General features: G+C 39.9%; 1 protein-coding gene across 3 annotated transcripts in view; it reads left to right on the top strand.

Annotated features, from left to right (window-relative positions):
• Positions 1–279: 279 nt before the first annotated feature.
• DGUOK (deoxyguanosine kinase) overlaps positions 280–25334 on the top strand; it is a 36316-nt gene continuing 11261 nt past the window's right edge. For 2 of the 3 annotated variants that reach the window (XM_082641762.1, XM_082641761.1), the window contains exons 1-3: positions 280–459; positions 12371–12483; positions 25058–25245. In XM_082641762.1, coding sequence (XP_082497888.1) covers positions 309–459; positions 12371–12483; positions 25058–25245 — 452 coding nt within the window. In that variant the 5' untranslated portion in view covers positions 280–308. The remainder of the gene's footprint in view (positions 460–12370; positions 12484–25057; positions 25246–25334) is intronic. The other variant, XM_082641763.1, reaches the window with a different exon arrangement.

Below are 25334 nucleotides of genomic sequence, written 5' to 3'. Positions count from 1 at the left end.
AAATGCAAAGGTGATGGAATTCTTGACTTATGTGTCGTTTTAAACGTTGTTTGTCCAGTGGGCAGAAACGGAGGGGCGAACCGCGCGGTACCAACTCCAATTGCCATTAAACTCTCCCGTTCCCCACATTAGGACTCTTCCTTTTTGCAACACTTTATTACAAACATCGCGAGAACAGAGTGGTCCCTTTGGCTCCTCCCCTCAAGCCAACTCAACCCACCCACTCTCGCCTGACGTCAGCGGCGCGCCGGAGCGCTTGAACACCGTGGGAGGAAGTGCTCTCGGCGGAAGTGATCGCTGCGTGAATCATGGGTGGGATGATCGCCGGCCGGCAATATCTAAGGCTGCTGCGAGCATCCTCCAAGTCCATGGCTGAGCGCCCACTCGAGGGTGTGCCGCCCTCCAGGGGTCTACACGCGGGGCGCGGGCCCAGAAGGCTCTCCATCGAAGGCAACATTGGTAAGGGCCGGAAAGTAGCTGCCAAGCCTCGGCCTCCGCAGAGCAGGTGCCTGAGAGGTTGGGAAAGGGGGCCTGGAACCCCCTCCCTCTCGAGCAGATGCGGCCGGACTGCTTGTTCTAAGCTGCCAAACCTTTCCCCCCTCAAGGTGCGCAGTGGGCCTTTGCCAGTTGGATTTTTCAGACGTCAGGCCTCAGTACTCTCCCACAGGGACAGGTTTATTGAGGCATAAAAGCCACGCAGTCCGTAGATAAGACAAGAGCTAGCTTGTTTTGGTAGAGAAAAATGGATGCGACCAGGAGCAGGGTGCAATTTCTTTGTTCTCCTAAGGTAAGGTTGCCAGATTTAGGGGAGAAAAAGAGGATGCCCATTTAAAATAGCATTTCCGATAACGAATAATATTTTAGTGTGTGTCCTATGCAATATTTGGAACATACACTAAAAAAAAAAATCTAAAATTCACATCTAAGTGGGTGTCCTTATTTTATCTGGCAACCCTACCCTAAGAGAGTTCCTAAACTCCAGTCATTCAAATACCACTTTCACTATTTTTGCCATGTCTCTTTGCAGTTCCCACTATAACTTCTTAGCATTTTTCTTAGAAGCAGCTCACTTTTTAAACTTAAAAACGTGTGTTAAATTAAAAATAACTGTTATAAGGGAGAATAGAAGTCCAGTACCTTAAATAAAAATAATTTTAAAATAAAATGAAAGCAAAACATTTCAATGTTACTAAATGTTTCTAATGTTACTAAATTCTTACTTGAGGCTTTTACCTGCTAAAGTGCTGAGCCCTAAAAAGGGATTAGCAAGTGTTAAGTATTGAAGACATTCTACCAGCAAACCGAGAATCTCTCAGTTTACAAATTAAACATACAGCCCTTTGAGCCACTTCCGTATTCTAGCTCTGTTCCCGGCACTGAGAATACAGCAGTGAACAGAGCAAATAAAAGTCTCTGCTCTCAGGGAGCCCTAGTAGAGAGAGACAGACTCTAAACTATATAAAGCAAGCAAAGTAAACAGTATGTTCGAGAATAATGAATGTGATGGAGAAAATTCAGGGAGGAGGGGTTGAGGGAAGTTGCCTTTTTAAATTGAATGATCACGACAGGCCTCACTGAGAAAGTGACGTTTAAGCAAAAACCTGAAGAAAGTGAAGGAGTGAGCCATGTGGATAATGGGGAGAAAAATCTTCCAGGCAGAGGGAAGACCAAGTGCAAAGGCCCTGAGGTGGGAGGTGTGTTCAGGGAACGGGCGGAAAGCCGTTGTGGCTGGAGTGGAGTGCGCAAGGGGGAAGGTGGGTGGAGATGAGGTCAGTTGGTAAGGGGTGGCTGGATTGTATCGACTGTATAGTCCATTATGGATTTTTACTCTGATTGAGATGGGAAACTGTTGGAAGGTTTGAGCAGTCAAGTGACATGACATGACTTAGATTATACAAAGATCACTCTGGCTGATAATGTTGAAAATAGAAGGGGTCAGGAAGTTGTTGCAATGATGAGTTATGGTGTGTTGGACCAGGATGGTAACAGTGGAGGTGGTGAGGAGTGATTAGGTTCTACTTTCATTTAAGGTAGGGTATACTGGATTTGGTAACAGGAGGATGTGGAGTATAAGATAAAGAGGGGTCAGTGATGACTCTAATCATTTTGGCCTGAGCAACTTGAAAGAGAGTTTCAGTTTTCTTAGATGGAGAAGTGTGGGAAGAACAGCCTGGGGGCGGAGGGTCAAGTTTTTGGTTTTCGGCATGTTAGGTTTTTATATGCTTCCTAGATATGTAAGTAGGGTTGTTGAATAGTCAGTTGGATATGTGAGTCCAGAGTTGAGAGTCTCCCTGGACTGGAGTTACACATGTAGATGGTATTTAAAGCCAGGAGCGTATGTGTGTTGATGAAAAGGACCACGTCCGAGGCACGCAAACGTTAGAGATTGAGGCGACAGGAAGGAACCAGCAAAAGAGACTGAGAAGGAGTGACCACTGAAATAGGAGGAAAGCCAAAAGAATGATATGCTGGAAACCAAGCGAAGGTGTTCGGGGAAGGAATGATCGACTGTGTAATGCTGTTTAAGTAATCGAGCTCTTTGGTGAACTTGAGCAATCTATAGGAGTGGGAGGGGTGAACGTCTGATTGCATAAGTTCCAGGAGAATGGGAGGTGAGGCATTGGAGACAGTGGGTTAAGACAACTATTTGCAAGTTCTCCTAGAAAGGGGAGACGTGGAATGGTAGCTGAAATGGGAAGAGGGTTGAAAGGGTTGTTTTTTTCGTTTTTTTTTCTTTTTGTTAGAGGAATTAGATGATATTTATAAGCTGGTAGAGAGGGAAAAGATTGGTGAAACAGGAGAGAGGATAGACTTGCCAGAGTGATTTTAGTAAGCAAGAAGGAATGGAATCTCTTGCCCAAGTGGAGAGAGGTTGGCTTTACCTGGAGCACAGTTGATCCCTAATAACGGGGAGAACGGCAACATAAATGATTACTGACTCGAGCAGGCGTGGCAGGAACTTGGGGAAGGTGTTCTGGTTTTGTCCATTTTCTCAGTGAAATAAGAAGAAAGATCAGCTATGAGTGAGTGTGAAGAGAGAGGAAAGGCATGAAATAGTCTGGTGAGTGAGCAGAAGAAATAGAGAATTGCTGGGCAGCGCTAAGGACCCATTTGGACTGAGTGGTCTTGAATTTAAAGTGAGACCAGTCACCACAGCTGTGTGTTTTTCTCCAGCCAGATCAGAAACATTGAAAGGAACGAGAAGGGCTGCTTGCCTCGTGGTGTTACTTAAAGATGTTCTGTCCCGTACTTTGGGAAACACGCCCCTAAAGGAAGCTCTGTCCTCGGAGCCCAGAGAGGTACAGAGTGTTTCACAAAGTAATTGGTTTGGACAGACCATCAGGTGAGGTGTGAGCTGCCTCTCCCGATTTTCCCAACCTTTGCTTCTTCACCTTTCCAGATTGATGTGCATCCTTCTTGCTTTCTCATGCAGTCCTTTAAGGAACTCACAGCTAAGTGGGAGGAGCAGACTTCTAAACATAATTTCTGTGCTGTGTGATGAGTGCTATGTTTGGACGTGGAAACTCAGAATCTCTGGGGTAGGAATTCCTACCCCAGAGGAAGGAGTGTTCCAGGCACAGGAAGGAACACTTGCCAACGCAGAGCCTGAAGAAACATGCACTTTTCATATCAGGCTTGTGCCTGGAGTTTAAAGGGCCTGTGAGAGGAGAGCAGAACAAGAGTTTGGAAGGGTAGCATATGCCAGATGTCGAACAGCTAGGAGTTTCTCATGTAGGCTGTGGGAGGATACTGAAGACTTAAAGCCAGTATGTGCCATGGCCAGATTAATTTTTAAAAGGGAATTGGCTAGAACGAATAAATAACAAGAAAGCTTCATAAAGCAGGCACTTTGTATGTCTTGTTTGCTGTAGTATCCATCGTACCTTGCATCCAATTTGTTGAATGTATGAATAGGAACAGAGTTTGGAGTAGACAGACTAGATTTTGTGGCTGTTGTAGTCGGTGGAGGGGGGGAAGGTGTAGGCCTGAACGGAGAGGATGGCGGAACAGAGAAGACGTGGTGGTTTGAGAAAGGGCTTGGAAGTGGGATTGACGGGACTTGGTGGCCCCTTGGGGGTGAGGGATAAGGAGGTTCAATTTGGACAGTGACTCTGAAACCTGAGGATCGGAATAAAGGCAGAGGAAGTCTGGGGAGGTAAGCGTGATGCTTGGAGGAGGTGCCTCTGAGACAAACAGAAATAGATGCTCTGAGGTAGGTTAGGGTGAGTGCCTGCGGTGAAGAGACAGATTGGAGCTGAGATCTCAGCTCTGGAAGTTGTTGACTTGTGGGGATAGTTGTTGAAGCCTTGGAAGTGAACGCAGTTGCCTAAAGAAAGTGTGACTAATGAGAAGTGGACTGGGGGACCTTAATATGGCTCTTTCTACTTTTGTCTCCTGTTATTCTCCATCACCCCACACACTGTGATGACTCTCCCCAGACAGAATGGGGCACCTCCTCCTCGGTGTGCTCACAGAACGTTTTGTACCCTCAACTGCTGCAAGCACTTGAGTTCTGTTGGGATTGTCCGCACCTTCAGTACCTTCCCTGGGTTAGCCACGTAGTGTCCTGTTCATCTTTGTGTCACCAGCACCTAACCCACACCTGGCCCGTCGTACTCATTCAGTGTTTACCAGATGCTTGAATCCTGCGCCGTGATATCCATGTGGAAGTTACTCATTGGTGTCCACAGAGGAAATACGGTAAACTGCTCTTACCATCAGATCAAATAGTTATCTTGTTCTCTAACCACAGGTGGCATCCCCCCAGATGAGAGTGTCCATTCAGGAAACCGGAACAGGGGAAGGTGAACCCCTGTCCCAGCTGAAGTTAGATATGTTTATCATAGAGTTAGATATGCTTTTCTTGTAGTCCTGCTGCTCTAAATCTTAATCTGATCCTGTGGGTGCAGATAGCAGCATGTAAGGAAAATGGATCAGTGAAGTAGCAAGTAAGGGCATCTAGCCTGTGTTATGAGCCATATGCCATGTGTGATTAAGAGTCAAAAGCTTAGAACCTAGAATCCCTTAAAGTCTAAAAAATAAAATACCTAGCCTATCTATTAAGTTTGTTCATCACTAAAGTGTATTATCTCCTTCCAAAGCCAGTTATTTTATGATTACAAACCTAAATTGAAGAAAGGATCGCTGCAGGAAATACAGTCAGTGAGTCAACTCAGACTAGTCTCACTTTGTTTTATTTTGTTTCTGTTTGTTTCATTTTGATTTTCAAAGACCCAACAGAGAAGAAACCTCACTTTTGCCATCTAGAGACTTATATGTAAAGCAGTGGAGAGCTTCCCTAAATAACATATCCTCCAGCATTCAAAATTAGTGATTTAACATCACTAATGTCATCTTTTACTTTCATTAAGTATAAACATTTGGGCAAGAATTCTAGGGGAAAAAAGACCTATTTAATCCAAACATGGTATCCAATATACAATGTTTGGAATAAGTTGGATTCTCTGTTTCTGTGATTCACCTCATTCCATCCATCCATCTCCATTCTTAGCACCTGGCCAGAGACTCAGGATGCGAAGGAAATAAAGTTAGTCCCTGTCTTCAGAAAGTGAGCTCCCAGTCTAGCTGGAGAGAGTGGTGAGTCAACAAATAATTACAGTGTGATGCCTCTGTAGACCAGAGCAGGCAGTAATTAACTCTGCCCAAGGATAAAGTGGAGCTGGAGGGAGTTCAAGGAGACCTCACTGAGAAGGCGACAGTGAAAGGATGAATCAACTGGTGGGCAGAGGTGGTGAGGGCATTCCAGATCAGCAAGGGTCTCGTGCTAAACACAGAAGTTTGAGTTGTACTCTGGAAGCTGTGAGGAACTTTTTTTTTAAACAACAAATTTTTTTTTTCTCATGAAAAGAAGATAAAAGTAATCAGGGCTGAAATATATCAAGTTTCTTTTAAGTCAGCTGAGTGATTTTTTTTCCCCAGAATGCTTTTAGGCTCAGAGCCTATTTGATCCTGGGTGCTTAGCCTCGATATAAGTTCCTTGAGGGCAGCATCTCAGCTCACTTCATCATTTTTGTTATAGTACCCACCATTAGTGGCTACTCTGTAAACATCTGTTGGTTGAATGAATGAATGCAGCATCACATGTGGTTCCTGAAATAAAGGCTTTAAATTTTCTTTGGAAGAATTTTTTTGTTTAAAGATAGGCAGCTTTATATTTACTGCTTTTGTTTGCTTTTTGGTACAGGGTTTTACATCTTGTTCCGAAGAAAATGCCTGAAGATGATGGTATATTTAAAGAGGCTGCCATGAACTACAATTATATTAAATTTAAAATAATACATCATTTTGAGTGTTACATCAGATACTATTATCTTACTACTAGGTTTTAGTATAATGTAGCTATAACAGGCATTGTAGTTTATAGAAAAATTTGTGGGAGAAAAGAACTATTATTTAGGAAGAGATGAATGTTAACAGCAGAACTCTTGGGTCCAGCCTGTGGAATGACGACGATCCTTGTGCTAATAAAAATCAACATGTTGATATAATATACTCTGACAAAATACCTCCCACCCTTTCTCAAGTCATGGCACGCATAATAAAGTACAGTGATAGCCAAGGCCCTAAAGGAAGATTTAATGCTGCTTATGACATCTGATACCTCCCAAATTTCATGATATTAAAAAGTATATTGAAAGAGAACAGTTAAGCTGGGATCTAACTTAATTGTGATAAGTCTGAGGTAATGATATCAAAAGAGGCTAGTGCTCAGCATAGAGACCAGAGGGAGGCATTTGTCATTTGGCCCAGCGTTGCCTGAAGAAGAGAGACTTTGGTGCATACAGATCTTCTCCTCACTAGGAGGAGGCCAGTGTAGCAGTGGAAAAGCAGAGAACGCCATTCTTATGCGACCCCTGGGAATACTTTAAAACATTTGTCTTAAAAAAAATACAAAACTTCTTTTTTTATATTTTATTTTTTTATTATTTATTTATTTATTTATTTTAACATCTTTATTGGAGTATAATTGCTTTACAATAGTGTGTTAGTTTCTGCTTTATAACAAAGTGTATCAGTTATACATATCCATATGTTCCCATATCCCCTCCCTCTTGCATCTCCCTCTCACCCTCCCTATTCCCACCCCTCTAGGTGGTCACAAAGCACCAAGCTGATCTCCCTGTGCTATGCGGCTGCTTCCCACTAGCTATCTATTTTACATTTGGTAGTGTATATATGTCCATGCCACTCTCTCACTTTGTCCCAGCTTACCCTTCCCCCTCTCCATATCCTCAAGTCCATCCTCTAGTAGGTCTGTGTCTTTATTCCTGTCTTACCCCTAGGTTCTTCATGACCTTCTTTTTCTTTTCTTAGATTCCATATATATGTGTTAGCATACGGTATTTGTTTTTCTCTTTCTGACTTACTTCACTCTGTATTGCAGACTCTAGGTCCATCCACCTCACTACAAATAACTCAATTTCGTTTCTTTTTATGGCTGAGTAATATTCCATTGTATATATGTGCCACATCTTCTTTATCGATTCATCTGTGGACGGACACTTAGGTTGGTTCCATGTCCTGGCTATTGTAAATAGAGCTGCAATGAACATTGTGGTACATGACTCTTTTTGAATTATGGTTTTCTCAGGGTATATGCCCAGTAGTGGGATTGCTGGGTCATATGGTAGTTCTATTTGTAGTTTTTTAAGGAACCTTCATACTGTTCTCCACAGTGGCTGTACCAATTCACATTCCCACCAGCAGTGCAAGAGTGTTCCCTTTTCTCCACACACACCCTCTCCAGCATTTATTGTTTCTAGATTTTTTGATGATGGCCATTCTGACCGGTGTGAAATGATATCTCATTGTAATTTTGATTTGCCTTTCTGTAATGATTAATGATGTTGAGCATTCTTTCATGTGTTTGTTGGCAATCTGTATATCTTCTTTGGAGAAATGTCTATTTAGGGCTTCTGCCCATTTTTGGATTGGGTTGTTTGTTTTTTTTGTTATTGAGCTGTATGAGCTGCTTGTAAATTTTGGAGATTAATCCTTTGTCAGTTGCTTCATTAGCAAATATTTTCTCCCATTCTGAGGGTTGTATTTTTGGCTTGTTTACGGTTTCCTTTGCTGTGCAAAAGCTTTTAAGTTTCATTAGGTCCCATTTTTTAATTTTTGTTTTTATTTCCATTTCTCTAGGAGGTGGGTCAAAAAGGATCTTGCTGTGATTTATGTCATAGAGTGTTCTGCCTATGTTTTCCTCTAAGAGTTTGATAGTTTCTAGCCTTACATTTAGGTCTTTAATTCATTTTGAGTTTATTTTTGTGTATGGTGTTAGGGAGTGTTCTAATTTCATTCTTTTACATGTACCTGTCCAGTTTTCCCAGCACCACTTATTGAAGAGGCTGTCTTTTCTCCAGTATATATTCTTGCCTCCTTTATCAAAGATAAGGTGACCATATGTGTGTGAGTTTATCTCTGGGCTTTCTATCCTGTTCGATTGATCTATATTTCTGTTTTACAAAACTTCTTAAAAGGAAGGAAAAAACTATTACAGTCAGGTATCAATAGCTTTAAAAAAGTTATGTCTAGGGCCTCCCTGGTGGCGCAGTGGTTGAGAGTCCGCCTGCCGATGCAGGGGATACGGGTTCGTGCCCCGGTCTGGGAGGATCCCATGTGCCGCGGAGCGGCTGGGCCCGTGAGCCATGGCCGCTGGGCCTGCGCATCCGGAGCCTGTGCTCCGCAACGGGAGAGGCCACGACAGTGAGAGGCCCGCGTACGAGAAAAAAAAAAAAAAAAAAAAAAAAAAAAAAAAAAAAAAAAAAGTTATGTCTAGTTTTAATATAAATAAATAATTTTGAATTATTTTTTAAAATAATTATTCCATATCTGTGGGTGGTGCCTGGCACAGCTGAGTTCCCTTGAAATGCAGTTTTAAGAAATGCCGCCCTATGGAAAATTACCCAGGCTCTCCAAGCCCTACAGCATCATGGATGGCAAAGCTCCTAGGACCTTCCACCACCATTTACTGTCATTCTTTGCTGAAACTCTGGCTTCTCATTGCTAAACTGGATTTCCAAAAGCTTTGGAATGGGGAATGGTGTGTAAGGTGGGGATGTTGCCCTGGTGTAACTGTTCCAGTAATTGGAACTGTATATTTCCCATTACATCTCATTTACTGGCATTCCGGGTTTTGTGTGTTTAAATGGCATAAGTTGGTTTCTCAGAGTACTGAGTGCCCTTGGGTGAACTAACAGTGTCTGATCTCAGGGTGAAGTTGGCGCGCCCTAACCCTCAGGGCCCTTCCTTTCCATCTGCAGTCGTTCCTTGGGTAGTTGTTTTTAACTTTTAAAAAATTTAAGTAATTCTAACAACCATTCAACCCCACCCATCTAACAAATCAGTTACCTTCATCTTCTCATATTAATTAAAATAATTTTTCAGCCCATAGCCAGAGACCATGTTTTAGGCTTAATCACCAACCTGCAATCTAAATATTGACTATCTGTGCCAAATATTTTAAAGTAGGGACTATTCAGGACAGGTAGGTATCTGATAATAAACAAATTCAACCAGTTTGTAATTCCTGCAACTCTGTTGGGCACTCCATGACAAGCCCAGAGTGTTTTATTTAGTAGTCTGGGATGTGGTTTTGGAACCCATATTTTTAAAAAACCAGCTTTGTTGATTGTGATCAGATTGTTCTAGATAGGAATCTCCAGTATAAGTCTGCATCACGATCACTTGGGGCATGCTTTAAAAATGTGGATTCCTGGGATCCAACCTCAGAGATTCAGATCCTGTTAGGAAACCAAAATTGAGGCTCATGAAACAATCAAAACAATTAAATGCTAAATGTATCAGAGGCAGTTAATAAATATTGCTTGTTTGATTCAGCTGCCCAATATGGTAGGAATTTGGTGTGAGCTGGAGATGTCCTGAACTTTGCGGAAGAGGTGGGCCTTATGCTTAGTGGGGGAAGAGATCTAGACACAGGCTAAGCAGAGCAGGGGAAGGCATTTGTTCACTGAAGTGTGGGAGAGCAGAGGCTGAGCACACGTGCAGAGGCACACAGGAGTCGGGTGGAGGTGGGACTGAGAGATGAGTGTAGCTGTACAAGGTGTACAGATTTATGTGTTTGTTCTTTACCCTGTGTGTTCAGAGAGGGGTTGGAGTGGTGTGTAATGAATGTCGGATGTCGGGTGTGTGGGCTCTTCTGCTGAGATGTCTCTTTGCTCCTGATCAGTAACCACGAGTGGCTGATAGAACTGCCTGGAAGGGTGCCTCCCCCTTCCTTCTCTCCCTTCCATTTGGGTTCCTCCTAAGGGTAGAACTCACTTGAGAAAGATCACCTCTCATAGGGGAGATTGAGCTCCAAGCACATTGTTATGGTTCATGTTTTGATTTTTAACAAATGTGGGTTTCGTAGGGAACTGGAATTAATAATGTATTACATGTTTTATTCATTCAGCTAGGTCATTAGTCTGGGCTTTGGTTCCTGCCCTGAAGGAACCCCATCTTCTACCTAGAGAAACAGAATTACGATGGCAGTGATGGAGTCTTACCCAGATTGCCAGGCCAAGCACAAAGGAGCTAATCCAACTTAGAGGCATCAGGGTCCTGAAAGCCTTCACACAGGAGGTGTATCTGAGCAGAATCTGAAGATTGAGCAGGAGTTGGCCAGGAGAGGAGAAAGCATGTGTAAAGTCACATTTGCAGCAGACAGCATGGCATGATTAGAGTTGCGAAGAGTTTGGTCCAGTGGGAGCTCAGGATGCCTGAAGGGAAGTGAGGCAGAGAGGTCTGTGCAGGGGCCAGATTTTGATGTGTTTTGTAGGCCATGCTAAAGGGTTTGAATTTTGTTGTGAAGGCAATCGGGAGCAGCCAGAGGAGTTTAAGCAGTGTTACTTTGTGTTCAGTGTGGCTGCAGTATGAATGCTGGATTGAAGAGGGCAAGGCCAGAGTTGGAGAGGCAAGAAATGAAAGCCTGGTCTTGAGCAGGAGGTGGGAACAGAGAGAAAAGGACAGGTGTGGACATTTTAGAAGGCAGGTTCAAAAGCAGTTGGTGGCCACTGGAGGTTTGGCAGAGAAGGAAGAAGTCCTGACTGAGTGGATAGTGCTGTCTTACCCTGAGGTTGGGATATGGGAGAAAGCTCAGTTTGGTGGGGAAGATGATGAGTTCATTTACGGAATATATTGACTTTGAGTTGTTTGTAGGACATCCAAGTGGAAATGTCTGGAGGGCTCTTAATGAGTCTGGAATTCAGGAAGTTATGGGCTAGATGTTGGTGTAAATGGGAAAAGAGAACTTGAATGTTGTGGTACTAGGTTAATTTCATCTCCAAAATATTTCTCAAGGCAATCACTACTTTCCACCTCTTCTGCGCTCTCCTTGGTTGAAGCTACTATTATCTTCTAACTGGTCTGCCTAATTCTGCATCAGTGCAACAGCAGGTGGAGTGGTCTTTTAAAAATGACATGGTCATTTCCCTGCTTAAAACCCATCATCACTGATATCCCATTGCCCTTAGAATAGAATTCAAACTTTTTACCGTGGTACAGGGCCCCATGTGACCTGGCCCCGGCCTGCCTACCAGCCTCTCCGCACTCATTTTGAGCCATTCTTCTCCCTCGTTTGACCACACTGTCACTTCAAGGCCACAGATGCCTCTTCTGTCTTCTTGTGCGCCGTTTTTCTCTTTTCCCAACCTTTTCCCCACTCTTGGCCTGACCAGTCCTCGTCTTTCAGGTCTCACCTCAGGTAACATTTTTCAGAGGAACCTTCCTTGATCTCCTGAGCTACATTAGAGCCATCCTGCATTTTTCTTTCCTAGCACTTAATACAATTTGTTATTAGTTACTCATGTGTTTATTTGGTATCTGTCTCTCATACAAGCTCTGTGAGGGCAAAATCCATCCTGTGTTTTGTTTACCATTGTACCTCCAGTGCCGGACAGTCTGAGCACATAATAGCACTCCCTGAATATTGGTTAGATTTGTTGAATGAATGAGGGTCATTGTCTTCATTTTCTATCTTGAAAAACTTGTAATTTTTATACTGTCACCGAGTAAATAGGACTGTGCGATTCAAGCTTTACAACACGTGTAGCTGATTTCATCTACTTTTGAGAGTCTATTCCATTTTTAACTGTTATTAAATACTCTTTTCCTCTGAGAGGTGGGACATGAAAATTACAAATCAAATCTTAAGGGTATTTTTCCTCCCTGTTGCCTGCATTCATTATGGTGACTGGTTAGTCTGACAGTGATGTGGCTGCTGAGTTCTGAAATTGGAAAAACTGGTACTTGTTCCCTTGAGTTGGGCATTTGTGGCAGAGTTTAGTAGCAGCCTTCTCCTGCAACCCTGATTTGAGATGCATCCCAATACATGCTGTTTGCATTGCAGCTGTGGGAAAATCCACCTTTGTGAAGTTACTCACGAAAACTTACCCAGAGTGGCACGTAGCTACAGAACCTGTAGCAACATGGCAGAATGTCCAGGCTGCTGGCACCCAAAACGTAAGTTTTCAATTGTGATGGGTAGTTGTCAGGCATAGGTGAATAAACTAATTGTAATAATCTAGTTTGCTCTGAGTAGGTGAAGTAGTCCAGTTTGAATCTCCTTTTTAAAATATTAGCACCTTCATTGCCTAAAGCAGACCATGTACACCAGAGAGGATATGACTTGTTTGAATATGTTTAGTTTTGATTTTCGTGTTTTTTACATGTCTATACAAGTGACTGTCTCTGTTCTTTGTGGTTTCCCAAAGCATGTCCAGCCATCCTGGCTTTGAAGATTAATTTTGTCATTCCTACCTTTAAGTGTATTACTGAAACTGACCATAAGGATTAGTAGTTAATTATAATGATTTTAACTTATTGATGAAGTCTTAGAGATTGAAAGGGACCTAAGAGAGCATCTTGTCACATTTTGAGTCAATGCAGAAAGAACAGCTAACGTTTATATAAAGTGCATACTATGTACAGTGCTATCCCAAGCACTGTACATTCCATGTATGCCTCGTGGCTGAAGCCCTAGTGTCAGGAAGTTGCTTTGGGAGAGCACCAAACCACCAGCCACGTCAGTGTGAGTAGGGAAGAACCAACCTGGACGTGAACCCTAGAGGCAGCTGAAGGAGTAGCAGCACCACGCCTCAGTCTCCACAGACTCCGGCAGTCCTGGGAACGTTCACTGAGCGCATCATTCTTGTTTTTACAACCTATTGTTAGAAAGTTCTTGTATGAGCCACTTTGCATACCTGTGACTCTGACTCATTGGTTCAGATTCTGCCTGTTAAGTCTTTTAACTTTTCCACATGGCAACCCTTCGTACATTCTAAGGCAATGATTTGACTGCTTTTTCTCCCCCTCCAGTCTTCTCTCTTTGAAACCAAATACCATTTTCCTCCAGACTATTTCTCATGCTGAAGTAACTTTATCTAGGAGATGTGCTCCAGTTTGTTAGTTTTCCACCTAGACTTTAGTAAGAGTGGTACTCGGAGCTGAACAGGACATTCTGGATGTAGCCTAAATGGTATAGAATATCATAGAACTTGTTCGGGGTGCCATTTATGTGTTATTCCAACTTAGGATTGTGTTACCTTTTTTGGCAGACAAATAATATACTTATTGAGGATATTTGTTTTTTAAACTGTCGCCATATGTGTACATGTATATGTGTGCATGCGTGTGTGTATTTGTGAAATTAACTTTTCCATTTAGAAAATAAATTATCTTTTTCTGAGTATGCCACAGGTCCCCTGTTTGGGGGATTTAAAAATATATCCTCAAATGGTTTGACACTCTTTCCTTCAAGAAGTGGACCTTAATTCTCCCCTTGAGTGTGACCTGGACTTAGTGACTTGCTTCTAATGAATACAGTGTAGCAGGTTTAACAGTGTGTGGCTTTTTATGGTAGGTCATAAAAGACATTGTATCTTCCATCTTGTTCTCTCTTGATCATTTGGCTCTGATGTTGCCAGCTGCCATATAATGCAGCATACCTGTCTGTGAAGAGGCCCACGCAGCAAGGAACTGAGTCCTCCTGCCAGCAGCCTTGTGAGTGAGTCTTGGAAGCACATCCTTCAATCTCCAGTCAGGTCATCAGATGACTGTAGCCTCAGCCAATGTCGTGACTGAAATCTCATGGAAATCCTTGAGGCAGAACCACCCAGCTAAGCTGTGTCCCAAATTCCTTTCCAACAGAAATGGATTTAATGAATGTTTTTTGTTTAAACCACTAAATTTTGTCAAAACTTAGATAACTAATACTCCCATAATCCCATTATCCAGTAGTAAAACAGTTAACATTTTTGTCCTTTTAGATTTCTATCTACAAAGGAGAAAATGTATATATTTATATACACTTATATAAATGTATAGAACATATATACATTACCTCTTTTAAAACAATAACTGTGATTGTCTCTTGCGTGTCACTTGATATCTAAGGTCTTCTTCCTTTTACATTTACAAGGTAATGTCATTTTAATGGTTGCTGTATACTGCATAATATGGTGTACTATCATTTAGTTGTTCAGTCTTTTATTTTGAATACTTAGTTTTCTAATTTCTCCCTATTATAAGCAGTGTCACAATGATGAATATTTTTGTAGCTATATCTTTTTTCTTTTTAATAGCTAATTTCGAGGGTAATCTAGAACTGGAATTTTGATGTCCAAAAACAACATGTTTCGTTGAGGCTTTTGTTATATTTTATAAAATTTTCCTTCAGAAAAGTTGTACTATTTTTCTCATATTTTCAGCAACACTGGGTGTTATTTTTTTTTCATCCTTTCTGATTTGAGAGGTGAGAAAATGGTGTGTTATTTTATTTTACATTTCTTTGATTACCAGTGAATTGAACTTTTTAATGTTTATTGGCCATTTATTAGTATTCTTCAGTGAATTGCCTATTCAAACCGCTTGCTTTTTTTTTTCTCTCTATTGAGATCTTCAGGTTTTTGTAATGGCTTCATAAGAACTCGTATGTTGAATATCTTAGACATCAATTACAGAAAAAAATCTATAAAAAATACAAACACATGGAGGCTAAACAATACACTACTTAATAACCAAGAGATCACTGAAGAAATCAAAGAGGAAATTAAAAAATACGTAGAAACAGATGACAGTGAAAACACGACAACCCAAAACCTATGGGATGCAACAAAAGCAGTTCTAAGAGGGAAGTTTATAGCAATAAAATCCCACCTTAAGAAACAAGAAACATCTCAAATAAACAACCTAACCTTACACCTAAAGCAATTAGAGAAAGAAGAACAAAAGAAGCCCCAAAGTTAGCAGAAGGAAAGAAATCATAAAGATCAGATCAGAAGTAAATGAAAAAGAAATGAAGGAAATGATAGCAAAGATCAATAAAACTAAAAGCTGTTTCTTTGAGAAGATAAACAACATTGATAAACCATTAGCCAGACTCATCAAGAAAAAAAGGGAGAAGACTCAAATCAATAGAACTAGAAATGAAAAAGGAGAACTAACAACTGACACTGCAGAAATACAAAGGATCATGAGAGATTACTACAAGCAACTCTATGCCAATAAAATGGACAACCTGGTAGAAATGGACAAATTCTTAGAAATGCACAACCTGCCGAGACTGAACCAGGAAGAAATAGAAAATATGAACAGACCAATCACAAGCACTGAAATTGAAACTGATTAAAAATCTTCCAACAAACAAAAACCCAGAACCAGATGGCTTCACAGGCGAATTCTATCAAACATTTAGAGAAGAGCTAACACCTATCCTTCTGAAACTCTTCCAAAATATAGCAGAGGGAGGAACACTCCCAAACTCATTCTACAAGGCCACCATCACCCTGATACCAAAACCAGACAAAGATGTCACAAAGAAAGAAAACTACAGGCCAATATCACTGATGAACATAGATGCAAAAATCCTCAACAAAATACTAGCAAACAGAATCCAACAGCACATTAAAAAGATCATACACCATGATCAAGTGGGGTTTATTCCAGGAATGCAAGGATTCTTCAATATATGCAAATCAATCAATGTGATACACCATATTAACAAATTGAAGGAGAAAACCCATATGATCATCTCAATAGATGCAGAGAAAACTTTCGACAAAATTCAACACCCATTTATGATAAAAACCCTGCAGAAAGTAGGCATAGAGGGAACTTAGTTCAACATAATAAAAGCCATATATGACAAACCCACAGCCAACATCATTCTCAATGGTGAAAAACTGAAACGAATTCCACTAAGATCAGGAACAAGACAAGGTTGCCCACTCTCACCACTCTTATTCAACATACTTTTGGAAGTTTTAGCCACAGCAATCAGGGAAGAAAAAGAAATAAAAGGAATCCAAATCGGAAAAGAAGAAGTAAAGCTGTCATTGTTTGCAGGAGACATAATACTATACATAGAGAATCCTAAAGGTGCTACCAGAAAACTACTAGAGCTAATCAATGAATTTGGTAAAGTAGCAGGATACAAAATTAATGCACAGAAATCTCTTGCATTCGTACACACCAATGATGAAAAAATCTGAAAGTGAAATTAAGAAAACACTCCCATTTACCATTGCAACAAAAAGAATAAAATATCTAGGAATAAACCTACCTAAGCAGACAAAGACCTGTATGCAGAAAATTATAAGACACTGATGAAAGAAATCAAAGATGATACAAATAGATGGAGAGATATACCATGTTCTTGGATTGGAAGAATCAACATTGTGAAAATGACTCTACTACCCAAAGCAATCTACAGATTCAATGCAATCCCTATCAAACTACCACTGGCATTTTTCACAGAACTAGAACAAAAAATTTCACAATTTGTATGGAAATACAAAAGACCCCGAACAGCCAAAGCAATCTTGAGAAAGAAAAACGGAGCTGGAGGAATCAGGCTCCCTGACTTCAGACTATACTACAAAGCTACAGTAATCAAGACAGTATGGTACTGGCACAAAAACAAATATAGATCAATGGAGGAGGATAGAAAGCCCAGAGATAAACCCATGCACATATGGTCACCTTATTTTTGATAAAGGAGGCAAGAATATACAATGGAGAAAAGACAGCCTCTTCCATAACTGGTGCTGGGAAAACTGGACAGTTACATGTAAAAGAATGAACTTAGAACACTCCCTAACACTGTATGCAAAAATAAGCTCAAAATGGATTAAAGACCTAAATGTAAGGCCAGACACTATCAAACTCTTAGAGGAAAACGTAGGCAGAACACTATGACATAAATCACAGCAAGATCCTTTTGACCCACCTCCTAGAGAAATGGAAATAAAAACAAAAATAAACAAATGGGACCTAATGAAATTTGAAAGCTTTTGCACAGCAAAGGAAACCATAAACAAGACCAAAAGACAACCCTCAGAATGGGAGAAAATATTTGCAAATGAAGAAACTGACAAAGGATTAATCTCCAAAATTTACAAGCAGCTCGTGCAACTCAATATCAAAAAAACAAACAACCCAGTCCAAAAATGGGCAGAAGACCTAAAGAGACATTACTCCGAAGAAGATATACAGATTGCTAACAAACACATGAAAGAATGCTCAACATCATTAATCATTAGAGGAATGCAAATCAGAACTACAATGAGATATCATCTCACACCGGTCAGAATGGGCATCATCAAAAAATCTACAAACAGTAAATGCTGCAGAGGGTGTGGAGAAAAGGGAAACCTCTTGTACTGTTGGTGGGAATGTAATTTGATACAGCCACTATGGAGAACAGGCTGGAGGTTCCTTAAAAAACTACAAATAGAACGACCATATGACCCAGCAATCCCACTACTGGGCATATACCCTGAGAAAACCATAATTCAAAAAGAGTCATGTACCACAATGTTCATTGCAGCTCTATTTACAATAGCCAGGACATGGAAGCAACCTAAGTGTCCACCAACAGATGAATGGATAAAGAAGATTTGGCACATATATACATATACAGTTTTTACCTAGCCATAAAAAGAAATGAAATTGAGTTATTTGTAGTGAGGTGGATGGACCTAGAGTCTGTCATACAGAGTGAAGTAAGTCAGAAAGAGAAAAACAAATACCGTATGCTAACATATATATGGAATCTATATTAAAAAAAAAAAGGTCATGAAGAACCTAGGAGCAAGACGGGAATAAAGACGCAGCCCTACTAGAGAATGGACTTGAGGATATGGGGAGGGGGAAGGGTAAGCTGTGACAAAGTGAGAGAGTGGCATGGACATATATACACTACCAAATGTAAAATAGATAGCTAGTGGGAAGCAGCCGCATAACACAGGGAGATCAGCTCTGTGCTTTGTTACCACCTAGAGGGATGGGATAGGGAGGGTGGGAGGGAGACGCAAGAGGGAAGAGATATGGGGATATATGTATATGTATAACTTTGTTATAAAGCAGAAACTAACACACCATTGTAAAGCAATTATCCTCCAATAAAGATGTTAAAAAAAATCTTAACTCTGTCATATGTTGTCGATACTCTCCCCAGTTTGTCATTTTTGCTTTCCTTTTCTGTATGATGTATTTTGCAATATAATACTTTTAAGTTTTTATGTGGTCAAGTCTACTGTTTTCTTCATAGTTACTGCCTTTGATGTGAAAGTTTAAAAAGACCTCTTACAGCCCAAGATTATAAAAACAGGCACTTGTTTTTCTTTCTCTTGCTTTTAAGATTTTATTCTTTGTGTCACTTTAAAAGTTGCAGGAGTCTGATTTTCCCCAAGTTGTTATCTGAATTCCCAGTAATAGTCTTGTTTAGTTTATTCCTGAGTGGTTATATATTTTGTTGGTATTGTGACTGGGATCTGTTTTTCCATCATCTGTTTCAAAGTGGTTATTGCTGTTTGAAAGAAAAGCAGTTGATTGTTGTATGTCTTGTGTGACTTAATTCTCACATTAATTTTTTTTTGCTTTATTTGCTTGAGGTTTTAGAAAATAATAGTTTTCTCTAAATACTAATCATTTGTAAGAGTTTTCCAATATCCAAACCTCATTTCTGTTTTCTTTTGTTGGATAGAAGTTCCAGAACAATATTGAATAATAGCAGTGATGGTAGTCACTTTTATATTTTCTGTGTTTAGTGAAAGTACCTCTAATGTATCATTGTTAAGTTCTGTGCTTGTCATTCATTTCAATAGACCATGTGGAGGAGGTACTTCTATTACTAGGATATTAACTGTTTTTATCAGTAACATATGTTGAGTTTTCATCAAAAGCCTTTTTTAGCATCTAGTGAGATAACCGTGGGATTTTTCTTTCTTTCTTTCTTCCTTTTTAATCTCTTAGTTTTAGTCATAGATTGGATAATGATGTCATCCTCACATTCCTAGAATAAACCCTTTTGGTCATGGTGCACTGTTGCATGAATTTGCTAATATGTTTGGAATTTTGTATGAATAAATTTAATTGGTATTATATTTATGTGTATAGTTTTTGACAGGTTTTACCATCAGGGTTATGAAAATGAATTGGAAGCTTTGTATCATTTTTAGCATAGAAATTATCTATTCCTTCAAGGTGTGACGGAAATCAGTTTTAAAATTACATGGATTCAGTGCTGTTTGGGGGGGGTAGTTATTAGACAACTGTTTCTTCCTCAGTTATTATTCAGGGTTTTTAATCAGTTTTGATAATTTTGTTTTCTAGAAAATCGCCCTTTTATTGAGATTTTCAAATTTAATAATGTAAAATTAGTACATGTATTCTTTTATACTTTAAATTCTTCTGTATCAAGAGTTTTTGTATCTTTTGTCTGATGTTGCTTATCTGTGTGAATATTTTGGGAGGAATAGGTTTGATAGATGATTGTCTATTTATTTGTCCTTTTTTAAAAGACCCAATTAATGGATTTTAATTTTTAATTCTATTGGGGCTTGCATTCTAATTCATTAATTTTTGCTTTTAAATTTATTTATTTCTCAGAATTTCTTTGCATTTTTAAAGCTCCTTAGTGTGAATGATTAATTTGTGTATTTTTCCCTTTTTTCTGCCTTAATAATAAAAGCATTTGCAACAGGAAATCTTTTTCATGGGATAAGCTTTGGCCCTGTCTTCTAGATTTTGACATATGAGAATTTAACTGAAATTTCTAAAGAGTTTGTAATTGTAGTTTTAAGTTATTTTTTGCCTAAGATTTCTTTTTAGTGTTTTACATATTCTGAGTAGATTTTGTATGTTTATTATTTTGTTAATTCTAAGTTTATTTTGTTATGATCAATGTGGCTTATACAATTTCTCACTGAGGAGACTTACTGAGATTTTCTTCACTGACTATGTATGATCAATTTCGATAAGTGTGCCATGGACTTTTAAGAAGAATATGTATTATCTGTAAGGTATATGTAGTTTGATGTGACATATTTTATAAATTCCAAGATGTCATTGATTCTAAGACATTATCAATTTAGTGACACTTCTAAGGAATAATTAAAATGTCTGTTACGTTTAGTAAGCATTATAAGATGTATCCCAGTTTCAGATATGTGAAAAAAAAATAATGATTAAGAGTCTTATCCTCCAAGTTCTTATTTTGAGAGTCTACTGTTTTTTATTAAATTCTGAGAGAAGTGTACTAAAGTTTTGTGCTTTTATTGTGTTTTGTCTATTTCTCCTTGTATTTTTAATTGACTTTATATTTTTGTATTTCAGTGCTTTATTAGTCCATGTAAAAAGGTTCATGACTTTTTTGTGGAGTCTTTATTGCTTTACTAGTCTTGTAGCATTTAATGCTTTTTTAAAATTTTAATTAAATTAATTTATTTGGCATGCGGGCTCTTATTGGTGGCATGCGGGATCTAGTTCCATGACCAGGGATCGAACCCGGGCCCCCTGCATTGGGAACGTGGAGTCTTAACCACTGGACCACCAGGGAAGTCCCAGTGCTTTTTTTTTCTTAATACAGCTTTGCCACATCTACAGTCATTTTATTTGCATCTACCTGGTGGATTTTGCTGCCGCTCTACTTTCAGCTAATGTATGTCATCTTGTTTTAGGCGTTTCACTTATGAACAGGATTTTTAGCTTTTACCCAATCTTAGGGTTTGCCTTTCCTGGGAATTTTTCTCTTTTATCATGATTATGTTTAATTTATTCCTGCCACCTTACATTGTGCTTTCATCTCCTTTTTTTCCTTTTTGCTGTATTTGAATATTTCTTTCATTTTTCTCCCCTTCATTCATATGGAAATTTTAGTATTTTTACTCTACTAGTGGAAACATTTAAATTAAAAATACACATGTTTAAAACCCACAGATATAGAAGACAAACTTGTGGTTACCAAAGGAGAGAGGGAAGGAGGAGGAACAAATTAGGGATGTAGGATTAACAGGTAAAAACTACCACGTATAAAATAGATGAGGCAACAAGGGTATACTGTACAGCACAGAGAATTATAGCCATTATCTTGTAATAAACTATAATGGAGTATAAATTGCAAAAATACAGAATCACTATGCTGTACACCTGAAACTAATATAATATTGTAAAACAACTATACTTCAATAAAATATGTATATATAAATGTTTAAACCTATTTATCAATGTTAATGGGGTCTCTATGAAAGAAAAAAATAAATTTTACTACTTTTTTTATTACTTTCTTCTCCAGACTCCATCCCCCATGTATAGAAATCTTTAGTTTTATAGATCCAGAATGTTTTTATGTAGTGAAATTTCTCTCTCTCTCTCTTTTTTTTTTTCCCTGGCCACACCACAAGGCTTGTGGGATCTTAGTTTCCCGACCAGGGATTGAGCCTGGATCCCAGCAGTGAAAGTACCAAGTCCTAACCACTGGACCACCAGGAAATTCCCTGAAATTTCTCTTTTAACTATAGAAATTGGCAGTAAACTTCTTCACCACATTCATAATAATTACTTTATAGTTAACTGTTCTACTGGTCATTCACTGACCACTGTCTTCTTATTACTTCTTCCCATTTCTTAATTCTTTATTTTGATTCATTTTTCAATTGGTTGAAATATATTTTAGAGGATTTTTTTTTTTCAGAACGTGATTGGTATAATTTCTGAGTGATTGCTTGTCTTAACATGTCTTTAGTTCTGTTGTAGGGAAGTGTTATATGGTTCTGATCTTTTTTTTTTTTAATAAGTAATTAATGTTTTCTCCCCTCCTTAAGTTTTTGTTTTGTTTTGCTTTCATGAATTGTTGACATCTTGCTAGGTTAGGTCTGGGTGTGTGTGTGTGTGAAAGCTGTATATGTAAATCTATATTAAATCCTTTCTGGTACTTAGTGAATTTCTCTGGTGGAAAGTCTCACATCTTCAGAGATTTTCTTCAATTTTTTTCTTTGATTTTGGCTTCTTTTTCATCTGATCAGTTCCCCCTGACTATAACTCCTAGTTGTAGCATGGTTTTAAACTTCCTTACTGTTCTAAAATACCTAGAGATATGTCATATTTCTATTAGACAGTGATTCTTAGTGATGGTGAAATTTGATGAGAAGGAGACCTTATGAGTAGTGGTCTTCCTCTGCTGATCTCTTTTTTTTACTGGGGGTGGCATTTCACCATTCTGTATTGGACTTTTATCTCATGAGAAGGAAAACCGTTTGCTTTTGTTAGGTAGCTTTGTCTGAGCTATGGGTACTGTGAAGTTGCACATCATTTTAGCCTTTGTTTGAAAAGTTGTTTGATACAAATTTGTATTCACTGCTGTCAGGTAGGACACAAGTGACATTGCATCTTGATGTATCTTTTCAGAGAAAAGAAAGAAAAAACAAAAAATACCCTACCACTATATAACAATGTATATTGGATCTCCTAAACTGCATTTCTGTCATAATTTTCTGCTTTTCTTCTCTTAGTTTAGGGGAAATTTCTTGAGTTTATATTCTGTGTGATATTCACTAATTAGGTTTACTGCAGTTTACAGTCTGCTGGTTACCATCTTCATTGGGAGTTTTGTTTTGGCAATTGCGTTTTTCTCCTCTAAGAATGTTCTTTTCATATCGCTCCGTTTTGTTTGTTTGTTTTCTGGCCACGCCACGCTGCATGTGGGCTCTTAGTTCCCCGACCAGGGATCAAACCCATGCCCCCTGCAGTGGCAGTGCAGAGTCTTAAGCAGTGGACTGCCAGGGAAGTCAGTTGTTCCTCTTTTATGATAGCCTCTTCTTATCAATGTGGCAGTCTCGAGTCCCATTGAGATTTTTCTGTTTCCTCCTGTTTGTGGCAGTAGCTGTCTCCTGAGAGGCTGCTTCTCCTGAACACACGGATGGGTCCACTCCCTTTGAATTGCTGGATATTTTTATATGCAATGATTCTCCCTCTATTGTTCATATGTTTGAAGGGATATTTGCATACGTTCTGTAGCTGAGATAGGTTCTTTAGAAATTGGGTAGCCCTCTGTACAGTTTTTTATTCTGGAACAGGCTCCCTTTGGTAACCCAAAGCCTGCCGGTAGAATCCCCCCGCCTCCCAGTCAACCTAGTGCATCTGCAATCGCAGTCCCCTACTGCACTCAGCAGGCTTCCCTACAGCCCCAGAGCTACGCTGTAACCATGGGCTCCCTCCAGTCTCTGGTGACACCACCAGAGACTCGAGTAGATCCACATTTGTCCTCCTGCCTCAACCTCCAGCTCTCAGCCAGGGGCCATTTGGGAGGCTGGAGTGTGTGTGTGGGCTGCAGGATTGAAGGCAGGGAGGTTGTTCTGTGATCCACTCTGCTCTGCACACATGCTCTGCTGAAGCCTTCCAAAGCACAGGACCCCTCTTTGGAATCCAGGGGTGATATTCAGCCAAACTGGACCACTTGTGGTTGTCTAACCTTTCCCCCCACCCCGTGTATTTTTGTCTCTACCTGAACTACTTTCTTCTTAATCCCTATTTGCATCTGTGGAGATTCCATGTATCATTTACTTCCCAGCCTAATTCCACTTTTTCCCAGAAACTTTCTCAGATTCCCTCCACCATACCGTGATCACCCCTTTGTTGTATGTTCTGCTTTATAGTCTAGCTCTCCATATCTTTGTCACCCCCTTCCCGTATGCATTATGAGCTACTTGAGTTTGGGAGCCATGTCTTGCTCGCCTTTATATGGAGAAGTATTAGAATGAAGAAGTTAGAGGAAGCCAGGTTTGAGTCCCCATTCAACACTTACCATGAAACTTTGGACAAGTAAGTTCCTTAACCTTTCTGAGTGGATGTTCTCCTCAAGAAAATGGGCATAACAATCATGATGCTGTTTTGAAGATTAAATGAGATAACATAGCGCAGTGAACATTGAGATAAATCTTAGTTTTGTTTTCTGTACCCCTTAGAGCACCCAGCTCACGTAGCATCTTATCCACACAGGCCTTCAGTTCATGGTGACTGAATGAACGCAGATCAGAGTGCTTTTCGCAAAACTCACTTTTGCGTTGAGTCAGTGGCAGAGCCCAGGAAAGAATCCAGGGTTCCTGAGTGTCTTAGACACGTTCCCACCTGCACATGCTGAGTAAGTGGGTCTTCACATGCCTTTCATAAAGTGTCTAGAATCGAGGAGGAGGGGTTTATTTGTTTTTGTTTGTTCATTTGTTTGTTTAACCAACTGTAGCCTTGCTCTAAGAGAGAGAGAACTCGGTTTGGTTGGTTGGATTTTCAAATAATCAGTTACTTTCCTGTCTGGGTTGAAGTTTTAGAAAGAAATAGCCACAAATTGGAAGCTCAGAAGAGAAGCAACATAGTGTTGCAGTGGAAATGTCTGATTCCAGGTAGCGTTTCAGATGGTTGTTGATTGTTAAGCCCTCCTCCCAACACGTTCCACAAACCCATCAGTCAGTGAATGTGCTGATTCTATGGGTGGTTCTTCCTCTGCTGTCCCTTGGTAGGCTGAAGGTGGCATGTCATCTCCCTCGGTCAGACTCTTGTCTCGTAAGGTAGGAAAATCTCTTCCTTGATTATGTAGCTTTGAGTAAGCTGAGGGATGTGATGATATCTGTTTAGTGGAAGGAAACTTCTGTGATTGCGTCTCTCATTGATTGTTACCCTTCTGGGCGGGTGGGTAGCGGGTGGTAAACACCGTGAAGTAAACATGCCTTCTAGGAAGTGCTCCTCTTCCATCATTTACCTCTAGGCCGGCACTGCCCCCAGTCTCGGAAACTTGCTGGATATGATGTACCAGGAGCCAGCACGATGGTGCTACACATTCCAGACATTTTCTTTTATGAGCCGCCTGAAAGCACAGTTGGAGCCCTTCCCTGAGAAACTCTTAGAGGCCAAGAAGGCAGTACAGATCTTTGAGAGGTCTGTATACAGCGACAGGTAAGATCCTGAGCCCTCCGCCCGTCACAGGCTCTGTGCTTAGCGCTGCATGTTTTCTCCTCTTGCTCAGACTCTGCACTGCTCTTGTC

Source organism: Mesoplodon mirus, assembly GCF_964341445.2.
Source record: "Mesoplodon mirus genome assembly, chromosome: 14".
NCBI classification, from domain to species: Eukaryota; Metazoa; Chordata; class Mammalia; order Artiodactyla; family Ziphiidae; genus Mesoplodon; species Mesoplodon mirus.
Note: the sequence above shows the minus strand (reverse complement) of the source record. Positions and strands in the feature narration are given on the sequence as shown.